The sequence below is a fragment of the Sturnira hondurensis genome, unplaced genomic scaffold (assembly GCF_014824575.4).
Source record: "Sturnira hondurensis isolate 20B ecotype Veracruz unplaced genomic scaffold, ASM1482457v3 Scaffold0019006, whole genome shotgun sequence".
In the NCBI taxonomy this organism is placed as follows: Eukaryota; Metazoa; Chordata; class Mammalia; order Chiroptera; family Phyllostomidae; genus Sturnira; species Sturnira hondurensis.
The window spans coordinates 71384-95346 of NW_028091637.1; the positions used below are offsets into that span (position 1 = coordinate 71384).

The 23963-nt window shown below is 37.4% G+C and overlaps 1 protein-coding gene across 1 annotated transcript in view; it reads left to right on the top strand.

Annotated features, from left to right (window-relative positions):
* KCNH8 (potassium voltage-gated channel subfamily H member 8) overlaps positions 1 to 23963 on the top strand; it is a 223862-nt gene that overhangs the window by 44248 nt on the left and 155651 nt on the right. Inside the window, exon 3 of the mRNA XM_037070746.1 lies at positions 14586 to 14717. Within this exon, the coding sequence (XP_036926641.1) occupies positions 14586 to 14717 (132 nt within the window). The remainder of the gene's footprint in view (positions 1 to 14585; positions 14718 to 23963) is intronic.

Below are 23963 nucleotides of genomic sequence, written 5' to 3' on the forward strand. Positions count from 1 at the left end.
ATTCTGATCTAAGACTTCTGGCCTTCAGAGCTATAAGAAATAAATTTCTGTTGTTTGTAAGTCATTCAATCTATAGTGCATTGTTAGAGTAGCACAAACCAACTAAGACACATTCTGTGATATAACCTTCTCTTTATACATCTATCTTCTCCTTCAGATTGTGCATGGGTGAGGGAGAACTTTCTGGCGCCGTACTAATCTTGGTATCTACAGTGCCTAAAACAATCCTTGGTACATAATAAGGACCTACTGATTTAGATGAATAAATGAAAATATTTGTTTTGCTCTTTCAGCTGAAGCCCTGAACTATTGCCACATTGGAACAGAGTTGTGGTTCTGTATCATTCTACTTCCACATTCTTCTATGAACTCATTTCATTCTTGTTTCATCTTTAAGGGGTTGCCTCTCTTTCCAAGTTTCCCCAGACCTCTGACCCCATTCACCCCATTTCTTTCTGCTTCTTAGACACTGGTTTCATTACTAGAATATTTTTCTTCTTTTCAACTTGGAGAATTCATTTCAATTTTCTGTCTCTCATGGATAAAGAAAGTGGTATTTGGGAGTTTTCTGCTAGGTTACTATGTCAACATCTTTTGCATGAGGAGTTACCAGGTCATCCTGAGGTACCTTAATTCAAGAATGTAGGGTTGGAGTCTGGAGAATTTACTCACTGACATCTCTTCGCTTAGTCCTTTCTATCACAGCTGCCTCTGGGAGGTTGGGCCAGTGCAGGCACAAAGGAGGTAAACAAATAAGGCAGCCAAGACAGGTGAGTGCCTCCCTAGAGCATGTTGGCAATAAAAGGCAAGGGGGAGCAGCTGGAGAGACAGCACCAGAAAATGCAGACAAAGCTAGTAACTTACACACAGCTCAGCAATCCTTGCGCTTGGCATTGGAGACGATGAGAACCCTCTGAATAAGAGGAAAAGAAGCATTTTTGCTCTACCTAGAAGCTCTGGCATGTGAATATCTCTCAAGGCTGAAAGAATGCCTCAAGAAGTAGTATGATTGTTGGCCTTTAACAACTTGCCAGAATGCTTACATTTTCAGATGAATATTTTAAAACAGAAATGTAATAAAAACCCTTTTACCACATAGAGTACTTTTTAATCACCTTCAGTGGAAAAAATTATGAGCTTTGCGTGTGAAGACTTGAGTTTGTGTTCTGGCTAAGTCACTGACATGGTATACATTACCTTAGCCAAGTCATTCTACCGTTCAGTATCTACTCTTGACTATAAGAGGCAAAAAGAGATGAGGTTTTTTATGAATACTATCAAGGGGATTATATAAAGAAAGTAAGTGATAGAAAATATAAAGAATGAAATAATTGTTTGCTGTAATTATTTTGACTCTAGATTTGTTCCTACCAGACAAAAAAGCTCCCATACTTATGAACTCTGTTTTGGGGGGCAATGTATTTTAACTTCCTGAACTTCAATTGTTTCATCTGTAAAATGGCTAAGATGGTCATAATAGTAATAGCATCTATTTATAAGTTTAGAGGAAATATTTCTTGCAGAGTGCTTTGCATGGTGCCTGGCACATAGGCACTCAATAAATGTTAGCTATCATCTCTGCAAGCAGAGCAATTTTATTATAAAGTTGGAATTCATTATATAATAAATGACTTTCTTCTTTGAACACAAATCTTAGAGTGCATGGGATGTTTGGGCCAGGTACTCTGCTTTGAATGTGAGAGAGTAAAAGGGGAAAATAAAATATAGTCCTTGTTTTACTGGCCCTTATAGTCGACTGAGAAAGGTACGTTAAATAATCACACGAACCTGTTAATTAGTTTGCAGGCAAGTTACAGGCTGTTATGGAGGGAATAATAGGATATGCAACCTAGCCTCTGGTACAAAAAAGGCTTCATCAAGGAAGTGATATTTGAGTTGAATTTGGAAGGATGAGAAAAAACTGAAGATGAGTATGTGGAGCAAAGAATATAAGCATTCTAGGCAGAGAGTCACATGTGCAAAGGTCCCACAAGAGACTGCTTCACTTGAGAGAAGAAGAAAAGTCCAAGTGTCTTTTGTGAACATGCACCAAGGAATCACATGGGCGTGGGAAGGTAAATAGGAATCAGACAGGTCACAGGGACTTTATAGATGAAGGCCAGGCTATCACCAGAGAACTAAAGACACTCAGTGTTCTAAGCAGGGAAGTCACATGATGACTATTCCATTTTACAAGGATCATTTTTGCTGGTGGTCCACATTAAATGATAATGGTCACTCAGACAAGTGCTGCTCAGAGGGTGATCTGAAGACTAGTTGTATTGGTATCACTTGGAACTTATAAGGAACGTCTCATGCAGACCTACAGAATCAGATCTGGAGGTGGGGCCTCGATGCATTCTGTGCCTTCCCAAGCCCTTCAGGAAATTTGGATGCACACAGCAGTTTGAGAATCTCTGGCTTAGTCTAGGATGTGGCCAATAAAGATGGAAGAGAGTGAATGGATTTAAAACAGATTTTAGAGGTTTAGCCACTGGAATGGACAGGATTTGATCTCTTGAGTTGGAGGATGAGAAGGAATGAGGTGCCAGAAATGTGCCTCTAAAATGTGCATCTGTCTTTTTATACTTTGTTGGATATGTATGTTTTGATATGTGATGAAAGGGGCATGGATTTTGTTTTTTGTGTGTTCGTTTCTTTTAATATTTACTAACCCACAAGCACTGATGATAGGACCCAAGATGCATCATTGTTAAAAATGACATCAAGTGACAAAATATCTGTGGCTTGGTATTGGTAATGCCAATACTACCAATATAGCCAAACTATAAATTGAGCATTGCTTTAATCTGATAGAAAGAGCTATTTTTCTTAAAGCCTTTACTTTCCCCGAATTCCTCAATTTTGAGTCCACTAAATTATCTTTTGAAACATCATGTTCCACTGTTTTTTTTTAAAGGCACTGTTTCAGAAACACTGGAGGAGTCAAACAACAAAAGAAATTTTGTTAACAATGTTCCTAAAAAGAGATATTAAAAGGGAAAGCATTAAACTCAGAATGTATTTTAAGGTTTAAAAAAAATTCCTTTTTGCCTAAAGTAGTTTTGTTATATGTAATATTTAGAATGGTTTAGAAAACTACCTGTTCATCTACATGCATAAAGTAATTGCCAGACTAGTAAGTGTGGGACATTTTTTTAGCTGCTAGTTCGTTGGTCTACCGCCTATAGGCAGACCAGTCTCCATTTCACTCCTAAATGCTCCTGATTTGCATGTATTTTGCTTTGTAATGTAGCTCAGAGACTTCCTACTCAGTACCATAATATCCAAAGTAGCTTCTGGTTCTGGAACAGGAGGAAAAGCTTTGTCAATGATCACTCTCAGCTGGTGTTTCAGGTGAAAGACAATTAAGCCTATTCTCATAGCCAAAAGAAAAAAGAAATGATGACACTTTACTTAAGAAATGAAGGTTATCTGGATAATGTTTTAGAATGCACACCCCTAAAGACATTCATAGTCTAGGTTCTACCTAAAGAAAGACTTTAGCTGGTTCTTGCACCAACAAATAGCACTTCTTATTAGTACCGGGGTAGTAAAGAGCCTGGGCAAAACTCCCAAAGAATCAAAAATGAACGGCTAGTGTACCGCAGTCGGTAGGCCTCTGCAGGAAGGCAAAGTGCGGCCGGTGGACCACATCCAGCAGGACACCTGTTTCTGCAGAGGACGTTTTCTTGGAAAACAGCGATGCTCCTTTGTTCACGTACCATCGGTTACTATTTCAGCACTCTAATAGTAGAGCGAAGTAGGTGATACAGAGACTGTATCAACTACAAAGCTAAAAATATTTAGCACCTAGCCCTTTACAAAATAATGTCTACTGACCTCTGAAGATGAGCCTACCAAATCTGTTAGGTGGAATAACGAATTAGAGCCCATGGAGTTAGAAGAGTTCTGAATTGTCCTGTTTTAATTACGTGTATAGATTCCAAATGTCTTTTTTGCTTGTTTGTTTTGGAGGAAAGTGCCTTATAATTGTATAGAAGCTAGTGAGAAAATACTATGCATAAATTTATTTTTCACTGGCGATGTCTGCCTTGGGGCAGGCTTGTTGGTGCTAATACCTCACCTGAGCACGGTGGGTACAGCTGTGCTTACCCAGGTTACTAGGGTTTGGCCTCAAGTTTCTGGTGAGATACGAGCTGCATTTTAGAGCAGGAGCAGTGAGTTGAGGAAGCATCTAACTGTTTTGTCTCACATGCCTGCCAACTTATGGCTCAGGGCAATCTGGCGCAGTGTTCATGAGTCTTCGCTGGGAGTTTGCACAATGGAAGAAATATGCAGTATGTTTGTTGTCTGCATGTTCTTGGAAAGTGCTAACTTGACACCTAAAACTGCCATCTTCTATTTATACACTGGAGCATTGTCATCAGACCCTTAACCGTATCTTCTTAATTCTTTCCTCCTTGTTTTCAAATGCTCATCTCAAAATTTCAGCTCTCTCATAGGACATACTTTCCATCCTTTTTTGTCTTTTTTTGCCCAATCTTTTAAACCCAGGTTCTAATCTGAACCTAATAGCTTAAAAAAGGATTTGACCAATGCTGGATTTGTTACACATCCTGGCTTAATTAATCAATAATGTATACAAACAATTTTTTCTTTAAAGATATCAAAACTAGATTATTCACATACATATTTTTCCTTTGGTGACTTTTACTTACTGTTTGGAGAAATGCACTGTGTCTCTTAGCACAAACCCCATAAAGTTGAGGGTTACATGATTTAAGGTCTAGTTTCAAATCTTCCAACAATGAACAATTTGACCATGGACAGTTGACTTAACCACACTGAACTGTGGATTTTCAACTTTACAATAAAGAGTTCCATCTCATAATCTTCAAGATTTTCTCTAACTCCAGAAATGTGAGATAACTTTGTGTACTACAACTTGATATTAGAATAGATGAGCAAGGAAATACTAGATAATTCATCATTTTCCAAAGTGATATTTTCTTAATTAAAAAATGTGAAATGTTTTATACATAGACATAAGAAAACAATTTTCATAATTAATACTCTCTCCCCATACTACCATCTGGCTTTAACAAATATTAATACTGAGCCATAGTTATGTCTGATTTTTTTATGGTTAAAAAAGTTAAAGCACATACAAGCAAAACCCTTACTTCATATAACTAGTCAAAAGGTATAAATACTTTTGTATATATTGGCCTGTTTGAAGCTCTTAATCACAGGAAGTGACCATATATCCAGCGTGCAGATGTGGTGCAGAGAGATGTAAAACTTGTTTCTGAGGATACTCAGCAAGAGAATGAAGAATCCAGGACTCTTCCACGTGTAATGTCATCTAAGCTCTGTGTTCTTTGTATTACATCTTGACTATCTTTTCTAAATACATCATTTTGTAACTAGGATTTTTTAGAAGCAACATAAATTGATCCTAGTTAACTTAGACAAGAATAATTATTTATTGAAAACATGTTGTTACTTACGGAACCAAAGAAAGCAATGAGCAGTTAGCCCTTGTAAAGGCAGGGAGCGGTAGTGTTCTGTAAAGTCTAAGTAGCAGGAATAACTGGAAAGGTTTTTCGGGCCCTCATTGTTGAATGAATCTGCTTCCTCTTTGTTTGATCTTGGGTTCCTCTGTTCAAGATTGAAATTGCCAGAAGCAAAAGATTGATCCGTCCAGTGTGGACCATTTGCTCATCCTTCCTGTGAGGACTAGTTATGCACAGAAGAGTTTTGATCCCCAATGGAATATGAACATGCAGGGACAAGAGGAAGGGGCAAGAGGACATTCTGTCAAAAAATGTGAGATGTCTATTTTGCTAATACAGCAACCATGAGAATGTGCCTCTTGCATCTCTGCTTGCAGGGGATTAATTGCCTGATGGCCGCAGCTGCTGTAATCTGAAACATATCACAGCACAGAGGCCAAACTTCCCATTGGCTGCTCCCAGCCAATGACTGAGTGAGCAGGGATGCTGAGACAGTTCTGTTCCTGGGAGCTGCAGACCTGCTCTGATGGTCGATTTGGCTGGATGACTCCCTGATGGCTACAGTGAACTATCATTAGAACTGTACTGCAGCCTAAGACACTGCCATCCAATTCCCTTCCTTTCTTTCTTTCTTTGCTTGACTTCAGATATGCATCATGCTCTTTTCACTGTTAGCTTCTAAAATAATGTTAGCTGAAACAGTGTTAGCAATAACACACAAATATTAAGTACATTTTCATGACTAAGTCTTTAATAATGTCATGCTACTCTCCTATACCACCTTTCCCCACAACCTATATCCCCTTACCCTGCTCCACATTTTATTTTTGCTGTACCATTTAAAACCTTCTAATAAACTATATAGTTATTTCTAATTTATTGTTTTTCTCTCCAGAGGAGAATATAAGTTATCTTAGGACGGTTTTATTTACTGATATATCCAAACACTTAAAACAGTTTCTGGCCATAATAGGCACCTGGTAAATAGTTGTTGTAGAAATGAATAACTATATCCAATTGCTTACAATGTAATCTCCAAATATTTTGGGGTGTCTTAAACTAAATCCAGACTCCCCAAACCCCCTAACCATTCTGAGGTCATGTAGGTATCATGTTTATTGCCACCAAAAATCATTTCTATTGCCCTGCAAAAACCATAGATTCATCCAACCGAAGTTTTGTGCAATTATAGAGGGTTAATTTTATCCTCAAATTCTCATTTAAAGCAAGTTCTTTTTCACCAAACAACTGCAAGTTTGAAGAAATCTTAAATTGCTTCTCTTGAAGTCGAGTATCAAGGGAGTAAGTCTATTTCAGTGCTTTGTTGCCAGAAAGAAGTGGCCTACAAGTAGCAATCATGAAGCTAAGCCTGTTGGATCCGGTATTCTTCTAACAACTGTCCCTTGCATTAGGCCTTTGTTCCCTGAGATGATCATTTTAAAGAGAGAGCTACAGTTCAGAGTTGATTAAGACTCAGTTCTCTTTGTTGTTTCCAGCCTTAGAAAAAATAAGTTCAGAGGATGCTGCCATGTGTTCTACCTAGAGCCAGAGTTTGCCTTTTCTGAAGCTTCCTATGAAATGGAGAAGGAGAAACATACTGAGAGGAGGGGTCAGACAAAGGCTTTGTGAATGAGGTCAGAATATGGTAATGCACTCATTAACAGTGAGTCTTAGAGTAAAGTAAGCCTGAACCATTGCTGGAGGCAAAAATAACAAAACTGAAGCTGTCCTACTTTGGGAACATTATGAGAAGTCAGGGTTCTTAGGAAAACACAATAATGCTGGGGAAAAATAGAAGGCAGAGGGGAAAGAGGAAAACCAAGTAATGAGACAGATCGGCTCTATAAAAGAAGATGTAGGCATGAGTCTCTGCAAACTGAGCACAACTGCTGAGAACGAGGCATGGAAGGCATCACTCCTTCATGAAAGCGCCAGGAATTGGGGTCAACTCAACAGTCAGTGACATACACATACATGGACAACTAGGTAACCATAGTTAGAAACCTCAATTATGAAGCTTGTACAAGTGCGTTCTCTTTGTCTCAGTTGAAAGCAGCCCGAATGGTGGTTTTGTGATCTCCTCATCTCACTGGCTACTCAAGCAAATTAGGAACGAGTGCCAGGGGTACCATAATTAAGGATGTATTTCAATCTGAAACCAAAGTAGCTGCATCTTGTTTCAAAAAGAAGTTCTACTCTTATTATAGGGTTGGGAGTGAAAGTTGTTGATTATCCAAAGGTTTTACTTCACTTTCTTCTTTTATAATGTGACATTTTTAAAACCATGTGTATCATTATGTTCTATAGCATGGGTAGAAAGGAAAATTAAATGGAAGAGAACCTCAATTCCTCAAACATTGTTTGTAGAATAGGACTGTTCCTAGAATATATAGTAAAGCAAAATTAGAAAATCAAAGGCTTGTCTTAAATTTTGGTTTTTGACACTTATTAGTTCTGTGACCCTGAAGACATTATCCATCTCAATTTTCAGATTTGTAAAGTATGGTTCAGTTTGGTAAAATACTGGTTACACTGATCAGTGAGGAGTTTAGATATAATTCATAAAAAGTGTGTAGTCCGGCCCTGGCTGATGTAGCTCAGTGGATTGAGCTCGGGCCTGCGAACCACACAATCATGGTTCAATTCCCAGTCAGGGCACATGCCTGGGTTGCAGGCCAGTTCCCAGTAGGGGACTCATGAGAGGCAACCATACATTGATGTTTCTCTCCTTCTTTCCTTCCCTTCTCCTCTAAAGATAAATAAATAAAATCTTTAAAAAAAATTTTTAAAGTGTGTGGGCCAGTGTCTAGTACACAATAGAAGGTTAATAAATGACCACTATCACTAAGTCCTTGCTGTGTGCATAATATTGTCAGGACTGCTTTATCTGTATTTCTCATCAGACTGTACCCAAATGCCCTGGCTCCTCCTCAAAACCTATCCCAGGTGAATTTATGTTTAAATCATATAGAAAATGCTTTCAATTATAAGTAAGAAGTAGCTGTGTTTATCATCAGGAGCACTTTGGTTTTCTTAAAGCAAGTAATAGCTCTATTGGTCAATAATACAGTAAATGATTTGTTGAACAAGGATGTTGAAACTATTGACCAAGCCCATCTTGGGAATATTCTTCGGATCTCAAGTTCCCAAGCTTCTCTTCCACACAATTATTAGAGAGTTCTAGAAAGTGGCTATACATACCCCTGGGAGAGGAATCAAGTATTTTATCTAAGGGCAAAGGGAATTTGGAGCAAAATGGAAGAAGAAAAAAAATCTCAAAACTAGACACCTTCAAATTAGTTCAGCACCACTTGATTTACTCTTCCTCTTTTCTTTTTTCTCCCTCCCTCCCTCCCTCCCTCCCTCCCTCCCTCCCTTTCTTCCTTCCTTTATTCTTTCCTTCCTTCCTTCCTTTCTTCCGTCTTTCCTTCCTTCCTATTTCCCTTTCCTTTTCTCATCTCTTCTTTTGAATATCCTCACTTAACATGGAACTTTTCTCAGATTTTGAAATGGAACATCTGCAATATTAGAACTTAAGTAATCATGGGAAATATGTAAATCGATTGCCCCAGAAGCATGAGCTCATCACTCCTACTGCCCAGTCTTGAACTCCTTACACTTCTTATTCTAAGTCTCTAGAGTTGACATAATCTCCACTACATATTTCCTCATGCTTATTCTAGAAAAACTGAAAATAAGGAGAGATCTGAATAAGGAAAAAACATAGAAATGATAATTCCACAATCTACCACCATTAATATGCTGTATGTATTTTGCCAATCTTTTTTTCTACACTGAAACAAATTTAAAATACGTTGTTTTATGAGCTCTTTGTTATTCATTAAACATTGAAATGAAAGGTGTCTATAGCCACTGCCCAGCTCAGGGAGGTCTCCACCTGTTTCAATTCATCTCTCACCAACCCCACTCAGCCCTTTACTACTACACAAGGTGTCAGGGCCCCAATGTCCTTCACTTTGATCCGCTAATATCCTGGAGTGTTTGGGGGGAAAGAGTCCACTCAAAGCAAATTGAATGGGGACTGAGCAGACTTAAAACTTATATGGGCTGCACTGTAGATGGATGGTCCTTGGAAGAGGTGTTCTCTGAAGATAAGGTGAATCCTTTACCTGCTATTTCACCAAAGAGTCATTGCTTTCATCCCTTAGTATAGTATAAACACCCAAAAGGACTGGTAATGCTTCAATAGGGGCTTGTCTGCTCCTACTCCAGGGCACTGGACTACCAGGGGATACTCCAGGGAACTTCCCTGTCCTTTGTCATATGATACTTTCTTTAAGTTCGTTCCTCACATTAGCCATCCTCTCTTGTTTTCCTTTCTAGCCTCTTGAAATTAATACAGGTTTGGAATGTTATGCTAATGCTTTAGGCAAACAGTGAAAAGTCACTGGGTGTTTTTCTTCAGGACCTTGTATTTTCACAGCTTATCAGAAGCAGCATGGGAGAAAGACTGGAGACAGAGAACACTTGAAGTATGGGCAAGAGATGATTATGAAGGCCCGAACCACTCACTACCCAATATGATAAAGCACTCTCTGGTGACTCAGTAGCGCTCCTATTGCTGCCTTACTCTTGCTGCTACAGACAGAAGTGTCCTGGCATTCAGCCCCTATTAGCAGTGGCCTTGTCCACGTACTTGTGGTCATTTCCCCACCCCACCCCAATCCATATCCCCTGGACTAATGTATGAAAACTGCCGAACTTGTCACCACATCATAAGTAAGTAGCACTGCAACAATGGTTGTTGAAAACAAGACTTAATATGAAATGTGAGGAGCACCTGAAAATAGGTAGGTCGCACGAGTCTGATGCCAAGGACATTCAGGATATTATAATATTGTTGTCATAATTGCAAAAACTAAGGTCACATGTATTTGTCATTAAAAAAACAGTTAAAATCCTGCTTGATACAAAAACCAGGAGGACATGCGAAGCCTCCATGTCGCACTTTGTGTGACATTGAGAAATGCAACTCGTAACAACTCATTATGACAGCATAGTCATTCAAGAGAAGGAAAACACTCACAACTCAGTTTTCTTCAGATTGGTACCCCCTTGGGTTAGGTTATTAAACCATGAACTGATACTGGAAACCTTATCATTAGTTTTCACTTATTGCCAAATATAATCCTTGGGGGGGGGCATATATGGAATCCATATAAATCTTTTTTCACTTGTAATTATTAGCAAGTCAAATTTTCCTGTGTCCTTGTTTCCCAGTGAAGAAAAAGAAAGTACCAAAATGGAGACATGGAACATTCCACCAGATTTAAGCTCTGTGTAATTATTTAGGCAATCCTGAAAATACATTTTACCATATAGGGTATAAACCCTGTTTTCTCCACATGAATTGTATTTATCCAGGGAAATTAAAGGTGTTATTAACTTAAATCCTGGGAGAGCCTCATCTGTTCTAGCACTCACCAACCCACATGGTAATTACTGGCTGCTATATACAAAAGGAGTTAAAATTGACACAAGATTTCTGCCCTCTAACCCTGCTTTTAAGAATCCTACACATCTCGGAATTTGAGGGTGGGGTATTTGCCCCCTCCCACCTAACTCTGATAGAGACTTACTGTGCCAGGCCTGAACTGCTGCTAACTAAAAGGCGTTGCGTGACCATCACTGTGCTCTTGGGTGAAAAGGAAGAATCTGACCCCGGGGAATAGCCTTGAATTATTACCATCATGGAAGGTTGGAGATTTTGTCAGAGAGCTAGTGCAGAGGGCCTGGTGGAGAGATTTAGGGGTGCAGGGAAGGATAAGTAAGCAAACCTTGTGAAAGGTATTGCTTTGAACTTGATTGGTAGAATTTGCCATTGATCCTCTTTCTGGAAAAGGAAGCGAGTGTCGTATGCCTTGCTTTCTGACTTTAGAGGTATTACAGCCGTATTTGTGAGGGAGTTGGTGTGGATACGGTTGAAGGAGCAGTTGAAAGAAGAAGGGAAGGTGAACAGGGAGGGAGGGAGGAGGAAATAGGTCTATATGTCCTATGCTCTATTTTCCTAACACACTTTTTCTTTTGTCATATACGCAACTGGAAGGTAGACATCAGCCTAGTTCATGCCAAATCATTGTAAAACTTGAATATACGGGCACCCATATTAATGAAGTTTTATTGATTTTAGAAAACGTCAAAGAACCCATTTCACTGTGTCTTCAAAGGCAGATCTCAAAGTGATCTTTCAGCTCTCCCAGAACATGATGTGAAATGACTGGCGCGCATCAAGGGCTGGCTAGAGAATGCTGTAGTGTTGGCAGCTATTTCCCGGCTTTCACCTCATTTTGTGCTTTTGCTTCTCTCTAAAATACATTGGTACACCCATGCAAAGGCTCCGTGGAGACAATAATAATCCTGGTTTGAGTGTATAGATAAATGGCTTTTCAGGAAAATTAATAAGCTCTATTCTGGCTTGGGTGGTGCTCTTACAAGGTAATTGACAGAGAGATGCTTTTAAAAGGTGAACCAAAATATCAGATTCATACCATTTTCCATGTCCCCACTATTACTAACTCTAGGGTCTGATTGATAGTTTGGTCCAATGGTTCTTTTTGTTCCTACCATAGCTACGGAATCAGTGAAGAGGGCTTTCAACCTGAAGTAGTAAGCATAGAAAAAAATCGAAGTAAGAGCCATTCCAGCATGATGAAGATAACATTGTTTTGCCAAAAATATGGTTCACTTATGAGGTTTCTCCATTAGTCATAGACAATAGAATAGATTTGTTGCCTCGCATTTTTTAGAATATTATATCCAACATGGATTGAAGGATGTAAGAGTATTACGATTGAGAGCATCAGGTTCCAGAGAAGTTAATTGACTTCCCTATGGTTACATGGCTAGTTAACATCGGAACTGAGGTTGGATTTAAGATCTCATGGAGTCTGCTGATGAAGTACTAAAATGGGGTTGCTGTTGCATAGATATTAAGGAAAATGAATGAAAGAAAACTGTAAACATGAGACAAAAAAAGCAAAGCAGAAATCATGGCTTTAAAACTTTCAGGAGGATTTAGGGGACAGACACATACTCCGTGCTTTATATAGTAAACATGTCATATATACATTTATTGCATGTGAATTCATCCCCACTTTGAAAAATACAACAGCAACAGCTATAAAAATATTATTTTTAGGTCAGATGGTTCCTAAATATAAATCAAGTGGTTCATCTCATGTTCAACTAAAGAAAAATAATGACAGATCCCTAGGTTAGATGGACATAACAGCTGTGTTGGAAATTGTGAGAACTGATACAGTAGAACATCGAGGCTATTTCTGAAGCTGTTATTTCTGCCTTACACTGAACTTTGAGATCAACTCCCAAGTAAGATGGAAATTTACAGTATTAAAGTTTTTCTTATCCAAAGAAAAATAAAGGAAAAGTATATGTGAATGGATTAATAGTTTACTTTGAATCAACAATTTTTTCATAACTTTCCAATATTTCTTCCCAGGAATGTTTTTTCATATAAAATCTAGCGCAAATGTGTGTATTTTTAAAGTGTGTATTTTAAAATACTGGGGTGTGCAAAAGTATGTTTACAGCTGTGAGTACATGAAACAGAATTTATTCTTTTTCAGTTAATAAAACTATTGTGATCATCATAAACTACATGTCTTTTTCCATACAAACCATCAACCTACTTTTGCCCACCCCTGTATATAAAAACATTTCAAAACAAAAGTCTTAGGCTTAAACTTCAGCCTGTTAATGATATTTCTGATGGTTCTTTTGCTAAAAAAAAAATAGAATTGAACTTTATTGCTTTTTAAAATGTGTTCCTGAAATAAAACACACACAATGAAAAATACCCATAGTCAAAGTTGAGAGTTGGTCATTCTCAAAAACTGAGCACTCCTATGTAAACAACATGAAGATCATAGAAAAAAAGGTGACCAGCATCTCCGAACCCCTGACCTCTGTCCCCTCCTAACCACAGTGTCCTAAAGCTAACCACTTACCTGACTTCTGACACATAGATTAGTTTTGCCTGTCTTTGTGCTTAATGTAAATGTATTTACATTGCATTCCACTCATTTGTGTCTGGGTATTTTTGCTCAACATATTATTATTGATATTCATCCCTTTCACTGTCAGTTGTTGTACATTGTTCATTCACATTCACATTGCCGTATTATATTATATTATGAGAATAGGTCCTAATACTGCTGAGCAGGTTTTAAAGTATATGTATTAATTTGCCACCACCCAGCAGTGTAGGAGAGTTTACGTGAGTACACATTCGACCTCAGACTTTGTATTTTCCATCTTTTTAATTTTAGCCTTTCTGGTGAGCAATCATTGATTTTTTGTTTGTTTGTTTGTTTAATTTAATTCTTATTCAAGTACAGTTTTCTGTCTTATATTCCCAGCCCTGCCCCCCAGTGCTCCCCACCTTCCTCCCATTTCTGCCCCCCACCTTAATTATTGTCCATGTGTCCTTTATGCTTATTCATGTGAGTCCATCCCCTTTTCCCCTATGATTCTCTCCCCTCATCCCTCTGGACCCTGTCAGCCTGTTTCATATTTGAGTGTCATTGGTCATATTTTGCTTGCTTATTTGTTTTGTTGTTTAGATTCCTGTTAACAGTGATATCATATGGTATTTGTCTTTTACCGCCTGGCTTATTTCGCTCAGCATAATGCTTTGATTTTTAAATTGACTAAATAACCCCCTGTTGAACTCATACCAAACAAAGACCTTTATTTGTGAACTAATATGTCATGGGGGTGGGAAGGGGCAAAGTTTCATAAAGTGAAATTCTTCATGAAATTCACCAATTCAAGGAAGAAATTCAATTTGAATGACATAAGCAAAAATGTCACAGCACAGACAAGTGTTTTGTTTAAAATACTGCCTTATTTTCAGGGACAGCTTTTCTTTGGGGAATGAAGAGATACGCATATGGGTTAAGCATTTATGGAACCTGAAAACTGACATTTTTAAGATTTGGGGGGAGAGTTGTGGGATAGAAGAAAACAGTAAGGACTTTATTGAATATACCACTAATTTTTGAGATTTTTATAAGATAAAAAACACTAGGCAGTGGTTGACTTATATTTTTATTACTGTTGCAGGGTCTCCATTTTGGTGCCTGTTGGACATTGTTCCCATAAAGAACGAGAAAGGAGATGTGGTACTTTTCCTGGCGTCCTTCAAAGATGTAACCGATACAAAAGTGAAGATTACTCCAGAAGATAAAAAAGAAGGTTTGTACTGTTTTCGGAAAACATTGACAGATGGAATAACATTTTGAAGTTGTTTACTCACATACTCTGAAAAAAATTGTTTTCTATTAAATAACAGCCACTGATAAATATTCATAACTCCAGGCAGTCAGTATTTGGTACCTATTCTAAAGTCTAAAATCTAAAATTTTAACTTCTAAAGGGAAGTTAAAATCACATGATTAAAATACATCTCCTAGTTTTATTTAAATTGCAGGAGCTTGAAACTTAGGCATGCAAAATTTCATTTCACATACAAAATAAAAACTCAAAGTTAGTGGAATGTTGCAAAGAATTGTGTACCTGTATTTTATAGTATATGGCTGTATAATAATTTAAGGCACAAACAAGCTAGTCAATGATCTTTAAAGGATTCTTTCTAAGACTGTATGTCGCTTACCTCATACTTACTGTTTATAGTTTATTTAGAAATGACCTACATTCTATGTCAACTGATGAAAATTAATACTGAAAAATGCTGCTATTATTTTGTCTAAACAGAAGTAAGATGAGAGAATTTGGTGACCAGAGAAATGCAGTTGTCATTGTGGGACTTGCCTATGTTGTAAGGTCTTCATTAGAACCAGCTACTTGACATTTCAACAATTACGTCTGTTTAAGAATGTATATTTTACTTCAGCTCTTTCAAAAAATGTGTGTGAGCGTTTTAAATATATTGTGTCTTGAAATGACAACACATGTGAAGAACACTCATGGTATATTGCCCCCACTTTTATTATTTGAAATTTTTGCAAGTATGCAACTTTTCCCCTTGTGTTTGCATGACCGAATACTATGGCGTATTTACATACACAAGGGAAGAGCAGTCGTACAATTAAAGTTACCTGGATATGAGAGCAAGTGTAATGGCCGTCCTAAGAGAGAAAATTGTGGAAATCACTGCACAGTTTTTGTTTTTACTGTTTTCTTCGGTATTTTAGAATACATATGGTCAATATGAACTGTATTAATTCACAGCACTTTTGACACCAAATATGTGGGGTTTTTCCATACTCACTCTACTGCTCTCTGGACAGCTACTGGATGTCCTATATTTTAATTCAGTTCTGACACTAACTACATGGAGTTAGTGTCAGATCCCACAGGTTTAAGGAATCCTCTCCACAAGACTGCCTTATTTTGGAATGCCAGTCACAGTATTGGGTGCCCAGGGTACTCCCAAACTTCTGTCCAACTTGGCTACAACATCAGTGGTTCCCACTTTGATAATTTGCAATAATTGCTCACAAAAACTTGAGAAATACTTAATTTATAGTATTAAAAGGATACAACTCAGAGACAACAGATGGAAGAGGTGCATAGGGCAGGATGTGTGTAAGAGGGCTGAAGGGCTGCTGTGCCCTCCAGGTGTGCCAGGGCGCATTTTTTTCTTCTGCTACCTTATTATAAATGTGCCACAAAAGTAGGTGGTATTTTTATAGCGGTAAAAGAACTACTGCGAGCCAGCATGGTTATAAAATGATCATAAAAAACCGAGTTATATATTTTCCTCTCTCTGTCTCATTCTCTCTCTCCCCCCATCTCTCTTTACCTGCACTTAATAGAGAAAAATACCTTAACTGACCAATTGATGGCATGTCTTGCAGAAAAGGCACACCTAGTGTATGATATTTTTAGACCATCCAGATAAATGTTTGGAAATCATTAAAACGTCACTGTGTAACTAGAGTAGTGATGTATCATAGAACTAGGAAACTGTGAGAGAACAGGTAGCCTCACTTGACCTGGTATTGCATTTCATACCAATGTTGTCATTGAGGTTCATCTAAGTTGTAGGAATAAGGTTTGTATTAATTACGTTAATTCTCTAAGAAATAATAAGAATTAATGCTCTAAAATACAATAATAATAATAGCCGTATTAAACAATTAGATATGAATTGCATTTAGCTGCAAGAACCTAAGCACTTGATGTAATTCTCTAAGGCTCGTGTGATAGGCCTCATTGAAGAGATACAAATTGTGTACCTATATTTAAAAAATACTTCAGTTATTAATGTCTGAAATAAAGGAAAGCATTTTATAGAAAAGGCTAAAAAAGTATGTACTTAGTTGCATGTGTCAGTTTTCTGATATTCTGTCACAGTTGTTCATTTATCAGGCTCATTTTGTTTTTCACTGAACAGTTTAAAACATATAATAATATGCCTTGATTTCCAGACACAGGGTGCAGTACAGTTACTTTGCTTGTTTCTTGTTGGGTGTCCCAGATTTAGTTTGAAATGATGGTTGACACTGGGTTATTCATTATGTGACAACAACATCATCATTTATCCCACAACTGGGAAAATCTAACTCCAATTTCTAAAAATTGGGCACTTCAAATTTGTGTTAAGAATGTAGGGGTAGCTGCATGAGGCTTTTCATGTTGTCCTCAGTGGTCATACAAACCAGCATTTGAATGCGATGATGTCCTTTTTGCAGTCTAACTTTTGGCAGGCAGCAGCAGATTGCTAGTAAGTACACTGACAAAAGTTGTTTTTCTTTAATTGAATCTGCCTCTTCCTATTATTAAATATAATGCATGCCATTATAACGTAAACTTCACCAGGAAACAGGGTTTGCCACTCTTGTTCAAAATCATAAACCCAACAAATATAGAGTGGCTGTCTAACAGTGAGTAGCTATTCAATAAATATTTTATTGACAACCCTGGCCAAGTGGCTCTGTTAGTTAGACTGTCGTCCTACACACCAAAATGTTGTGGGTTCGATCCCCAGTCAGGGCACATACCTGGGTTGCAGGTTTAATCCCACTCAGGGTGGGTATGGGAGACAACCAATTGATGTTTCTCATTCACATTAATATCTCTCTCCCTCTCTTTCCCTCTCCCTAGCCCCTCTCTCCCCACCACTCCTCTCTCTCTAAAATCAATAAAAATGTCCTCAGGTGAGGATTTTTAAATATTTGATGGGTAGATGGGTAAATAAAAGAATGCACAACTGTTTTCCAATTTAGGAATTTTAACTATTCAGAGATGGAAAACTGTAACGTTCTTGCTTTTTCGTAGTTACCAAAGCTGAATGTCTCAGGTGTACATTTTGATGAATATGTTGTTTGGTTTTCTGCTTGATTTAAGTCAAAGACAATTTGACTTGTATTTACCAAAGTCTGTTCCCTCTCAAAATGTGTTCTTACTGCTGGGATTGAATGGCTCTTTCATTTCAAGTAGAATCTCCGCTGTTGGTTTTTTTTGTTTGGTTTTGGTTTTTTTGTCCTTGTTGACTCTTGGGTTTGCCTTTCAGTTTCTGAGAAACTCAATTTGGTCACATTATTTGAGACGATTGAAGTTATTTTTTTAAAAAATATATTCACCACAAGGACAGACATTAAGCCACTGATCAGATATTAATTATGTCTAAGATGATTTTATGTACTTTGAATATTTCAATTTTCAATGTGGAACATAGTAATAATGTTCCTTTCACTTGATGAAATGTTCAGCCTGATTTTTTTTGTTTGCATAATGAAAGAACATAGCAAAAATCATAATAAAGAGCAGTGGCCTGAAGGAAGAACTTTTGTAAAAATTAGCACTTTTTCTGAGGAGATAGGTTTCTGCTTCAGGGAGATCTATACCAACTCTTGTCAAATATGTGATGAAATTGAAAATGAAAAGCACAGATAGATGCCTAAAGTGGCTGAAGAAATTTAATTATATCTATATTTTATTATATTACCTATATTTTGGAACCCAGAAGGTTTTTTAAAACATATTCACCAATATCATTGTCTCCTGGAATCTTCTTATGGTAAATAGTAGATGCTAGGGTTGGCAAACACAGTGCCCTTTAGGGACTATGCGGTACTGTGATGAGAGAAGTGTGTGATACACCATGGTGAGGACTTGAGGATGGTACGCATGGAATGCTTCACCAAGTCATTCCATTTTAAATAAAAATGTTCAGTTTTCTGCAGTTAAGCAAAATATACCTATGGACTAAATGTCTTCTGTTCATCAGTAGCTTATGATTATTGGACTAAACTTTATTGAACTAATTCTTTATTCGTCTAATCTTCATTAAAATTTTTTCTGGTTTTATTACCGTACTTTGATAATGGAGACATGTTTTAATCCTTTTTTTGATGGATTTAATATTTAAAACCTTTTTACAATTGAATAACCAATTATTTGAAGCGCCAGACAAATACATACTAAGAAGTTTAATAAGTTTGAGCTAAAAGTTTATAAAAGGCATACAATTTGACTCCCTGATTGGATATACATTCTTAGTGAAATTCTCTATATGCATCAGAATTCACCTAGACATTGGAATTAAGGAGTGTTCCCCACTCAGGGATTATTGCTGTCATGCTCCTCTCGTGAATGATGGCAGCATCACTTGGGGCAGGCTGGAAAACCACGGGCAGAAAGGGCTGCAAGTCCTACCTGTCTCTGGCTTCAGCATCTTGTAGAGAGGCATTCTTGAGACAGGCAGGACACCATGGGTTTGTCCTTCAGTGGGTGGTACAGAAGGAGCATTCTTCCTTTTTGCTTTTGTTTTATATGGGTTAACCTGGAATGGCTTTGCCAGTGGGAGGAAAAGAGCCTTCCAGTGCCAAGAGCTTAGGTCCCAGCTATTTAGAGAACTGCTAGGTTTTTAAGTGGTTTCTTGAGATAAATTCTACTTCTGGTGAAGATGCTGTGAGGATTGCTGCGATGATAACAAAGGGTTTGGAATAGTACATAGACTGACTTGATAAAGCAGTGCCAGGGTGGGAAGAGAATCGACTCCAATTTTGAAAGAACTTCTACTGTGGGTAAAACACTATCAAATATCACATGCTACAGAAAAATTGTGAAAGAAAAAATCAATTCATGCAGCGAGCTTCATTGTTGTCTTATTTGAAGAAGTTCCCACTGCGAACCCCAGCCTTCAGCCACCCCCACCCTGAAGAGCCAGCAGCTATGAACACTGACCCAAGACCCTTCACTGGCAAAAAAGATTCAGAAACACTGAAGGTGCAAATGATTGTTAGCATTGTTAGCAGTAAAGTATTTTTCTAATTCATACATGTACTTTTTTAGATACAATGCTATTGCACACTTAGAATACATGTAAATGTAACATTGGTATGCACTGGGAAAACCAAAATATTTAATTGACTTGCTTTATTGCTGCCTTTGCTTTATTTCAGGGGTTTCTAATTAAAGGTGCAGTATCTCCAAGGTGTGCCTGTAAACATACAAAAAATTATAAACAAAAATATTAATTTAATCCTCTCAACAACCCTGTGGTGTAGTCAATATCATCACTGATATTTTTAAAAGTTAAGTAACATGCCAAGAGCTATTAAATGACAAGGTCAGAGGTTCAAGCTGAATCTTGTTTAGCTTCCCTTTGATCTCCTATAATCATGCAATAAAGGAATATATCCACAGTATCATGTTGTAATGAAAATACATATAATGTAAGTTTTTATCCATTACAAAAATGTTACCTGGTCATTTATAAAAAGTATGGGAAAATAGGACAATATAGAAAAATGAATAAGGAAATGCATCATTACTAGGATCATTTTACAAGGAAAACTGGCTTCCACACATCCATGAATCTCATTCCATCTCTTGCTTTTTTACATACATTTCATTTTTAGAGCAATAAATTCTATAATAAACCTCACTTTTAGGAATTCTTATATAAAACTTCATTTCTTTTTTGTTAAAATTAAAGACCATTTTATTATGCTTGGATCCTTTAAGAAAGAAGAAAACTAACATTGAATGCCCTCCTGTCAATAAAGTGCTTTTATCCACAAATTATCCCATTAAATTTTCTTAGAAAAAGCACTTATAAATGTGAAAATGAGTAAGTATTGCTTTATATGCTTTAGGGCCATTAGAAAACTGTCTAATTTGTCTCTTCAGAATAAACTGGATGTTCTTCTGCTTACTACTTAAGTTCTCCGTATCCCAGGCCTTTAATCATATTTACTACTTTTCTTTAAGCCCTCTTGAAGTTTATCTATTCTTTTGAGTTTAGAATGTCACGTACTGATGCATATTATCTCTCATGACTACTAAATGTAATGAAAGGATAGCTTTTAAATGCCTACATTATATGTATTTTATCCCCATTAGGGCAGCTGTTAAAAAAACTATGACTATCATTCAAGTCATAAGCTATCATGATCCTTGAGGTAATGTCTATTTTTCAATCTTTATGCAGTCATTTATATTATCTTCTAATTGCAAACATGTTACAACTCCTTCCATTTTGATAGTTTTCCATCACTTACTTTCTTAAAAATATATCAAACTTCAGCAAAGCTTTCATTTAGAATGGAAGGGCAGATAAAGTGCTTCTCAGATAAGGTCAAGTTCAAGGAGTTCATCATCACCAAGCCCTTATTATATGAAATGTTAAAGGGACTTCTCTAAGAAAGAGGAGGTAAAAAATATGAACAGTGAAAGGACAGCAAACTCACAGTTATTAAAAACCACACCTAAAACAAAAGCAAACCAAGAGGACAGCTAGATCAGGAGTGGAACCATAGAAATGGAGATCACATGGAGGGTTAACAACAGGGGAGTGGGAGGAGAAGGGGGGAGAAGGTACAGAGACTAAGTAGCATAGACGGTAGGTAGAAAATAGGGGGGAGGGCAGGAATACTATGGGAAATACAGAATCTAAAGAACTTGTGACTCGTGGATATGAACAAAAGAGGGGGAATGGTGGAGGAGGGGTGTGCAGGGTGGAGGGGAGTGAAGAAGGGGAATGGGACAACTGTAATGACATAATCAATAAAATTTTAAAAAAGAAAACAGCAAAAAAAAAAAAAACAACTTCAAGATATAGGATTCCTTTCTTACTCTTCTCTCCTGGATTCGTGCAACCAGAAAGCTCTAATGATGAAGCTGATATATCTAAAGCTCGTATTTCTATTTACTATGCAATATGGCCTGCAAATAAAAATGACAGAGTTTTTGATGCAGGGTGAATTCTCCAGCAAAACATTAAAAGATTAAATGCACACTTTTCCCAACTATCACTAAAATGACAGTTAAGAAATTTTTAAGACAAAAATCACAGGTCAAGGATAACAACAACAAAATTGATGAGTGTGAACTCACTTAATAGATCTGAGACACCTAAATTCTAACCAACAATTTAAAAAGCTAAGAAGTAATGTGATTTCCACTGGAAAACCTTTCAAAAGCTAAGGAATGGATACTTCTGCAAGTGATAATGATGGTAAAGCTGAAAACAGAAAAATGATTTGGAAGTTTTTTTAAGAAGCAGCTAGATCTGAAACCAGAAAAGACACCGGAGCTCATGCTGTCTGTCACTTGCCAAACCCAATAAGCAGCGACAGAGATGGAATCTTTATGGGCGCTTTATTCAGATGGCTGGTGATCTGAGAAGATGGTGCATTCATACCCTAACAGACTATCTTGCATTTTCTTTTCAGGCCAACATTTTTATAACAGGGAATAAACAAGGTGCAGTGAAGGGTTCTGAAATTCAAAGAGAATTAGGTAAAAGAGACTGCAACATTCTTGTCCTGGACAGTTAGCTGTTCCCAGGGGCGGGCGGTTGTCTGTCTCTGCCTAGAACACAATGGCCTGGATGCCTCCACTTGTCTCCAGGTGGTAATCTTTAGCAGTGCCCCAGGAGGTTGACTGTTTCTCCCAGGAGCCGGGATGGGCCTTATCTGTAGTTTCTGAAACAACAGCTTTAACATATGCATTACTCACTAAGCATATAACTATTTACCTTAAACTAAAATTTTCTAACTCTTTAGTCCCCTATCAGATTCACAGATTCCCTTTCTTATATTTGCAACTACAATTGTCCTTGCCAAACTCCCATTCCCTGGGAAGCAAGTATTACCAGGATCAACATTTGTGTGGGAAAGAAAGAAAAGATTGAGCACATGACTTTGGATTCCGGCGTGGTCGTAAAAGGGCCTCACAGCTGGGATGATCTTTCTGAATTGTCCTAAGTAGGATGAAGGGACTGGACACTCACACTGACCTGTAATTATAAGCAAGCTGTTCCCACACACAGTGCAGGATCTTGAGCAAAGTGACCCTCTTCAACTAAGGGCACTCCCAATAGCTGGTGGAATAGATCCTTTGGTTATGAAAGGGAAAATGGAGAGTACAGCACATTGTCCAATATACCTCCTGCTCTTGCAGAAAATTTGAGACTTACCCTTTTGTGAGAGTGAGATAGAAAGGTCTCTGGACTGAAGGAAACCAGGCATAGAAATACTTAGAAAGGAGGAAATAAACATCTTCACCCCCCAAGTCTTGAGACACCAGTTCTCTCTTTCAAACTGGCTCAAAGAATGCTAGCAGCCAGGGATGTACTCCTGATTTTGTTTCAGAATGATTTTTTCCAAAGAATCTGGACAGCACAAAAGTTCTGAATACATTAACATTGCTCATGGAAATGCCCCCTGCATTTCACCCTACAACAGAGAGCAAATTAGATACACCCTACTGATACCCTTAAACTTTCTATTCAGATTTATCATGTTCCACTCTTAAATGTGAGCAAATATGGAAAGCATCTAATATAAAAGATAGAAATTAGATGCTTCTACTGAAAGTATCTAATATAAAAGATAGAAATCAATATAAACAAATAGAAAAAGTCACCTTGAGTTAGAAGAAACTCTTTAGGAATCACAATGCTTAATATTTAATATTTCTAGACAGATCAGAATACACATTAAATCCACGAAACACGCATAGAATGCTGTGGAAGGATTTTGGAACGTCTGTTTTTTTCTAAAAGCTTTCAAACTACACCATATGCATGTATAACCTCAATTCATTTTTTAAAAGAAGAATATGTAGGGCTAATAAACTACACTAGATGCATTCAGGAATTATTAATGAGCTATCAGTTCAATTAGTTAACTCAGTCAGCCCTCACCCAAACCTGCCCTAGGATTTAACAAATAATAATGTTTCCTAAAATCTTAGAAAAATGTAAAAAATAACAACAGTTTTCTGTACTCTCCATCAGGTACTAAAGCTGATAAGATGGTTCTTCATATTAGGAAAAACAACATATTACTCAAAAGGGAGGAAGAGCATTCAAAAGTAGTAGTTATATGAAGAGGATTAAAGATGGGGAAAGCTTCTCTTGCTTTAGTAGAATGAGGAGTTCTCCGCAAGGAAAGAGTTTATGTCCAACTCTCAACTGTGTGCTGGGGGCTTAAGGGTGCGTGATTTCACTGGTGATCTCCCAGT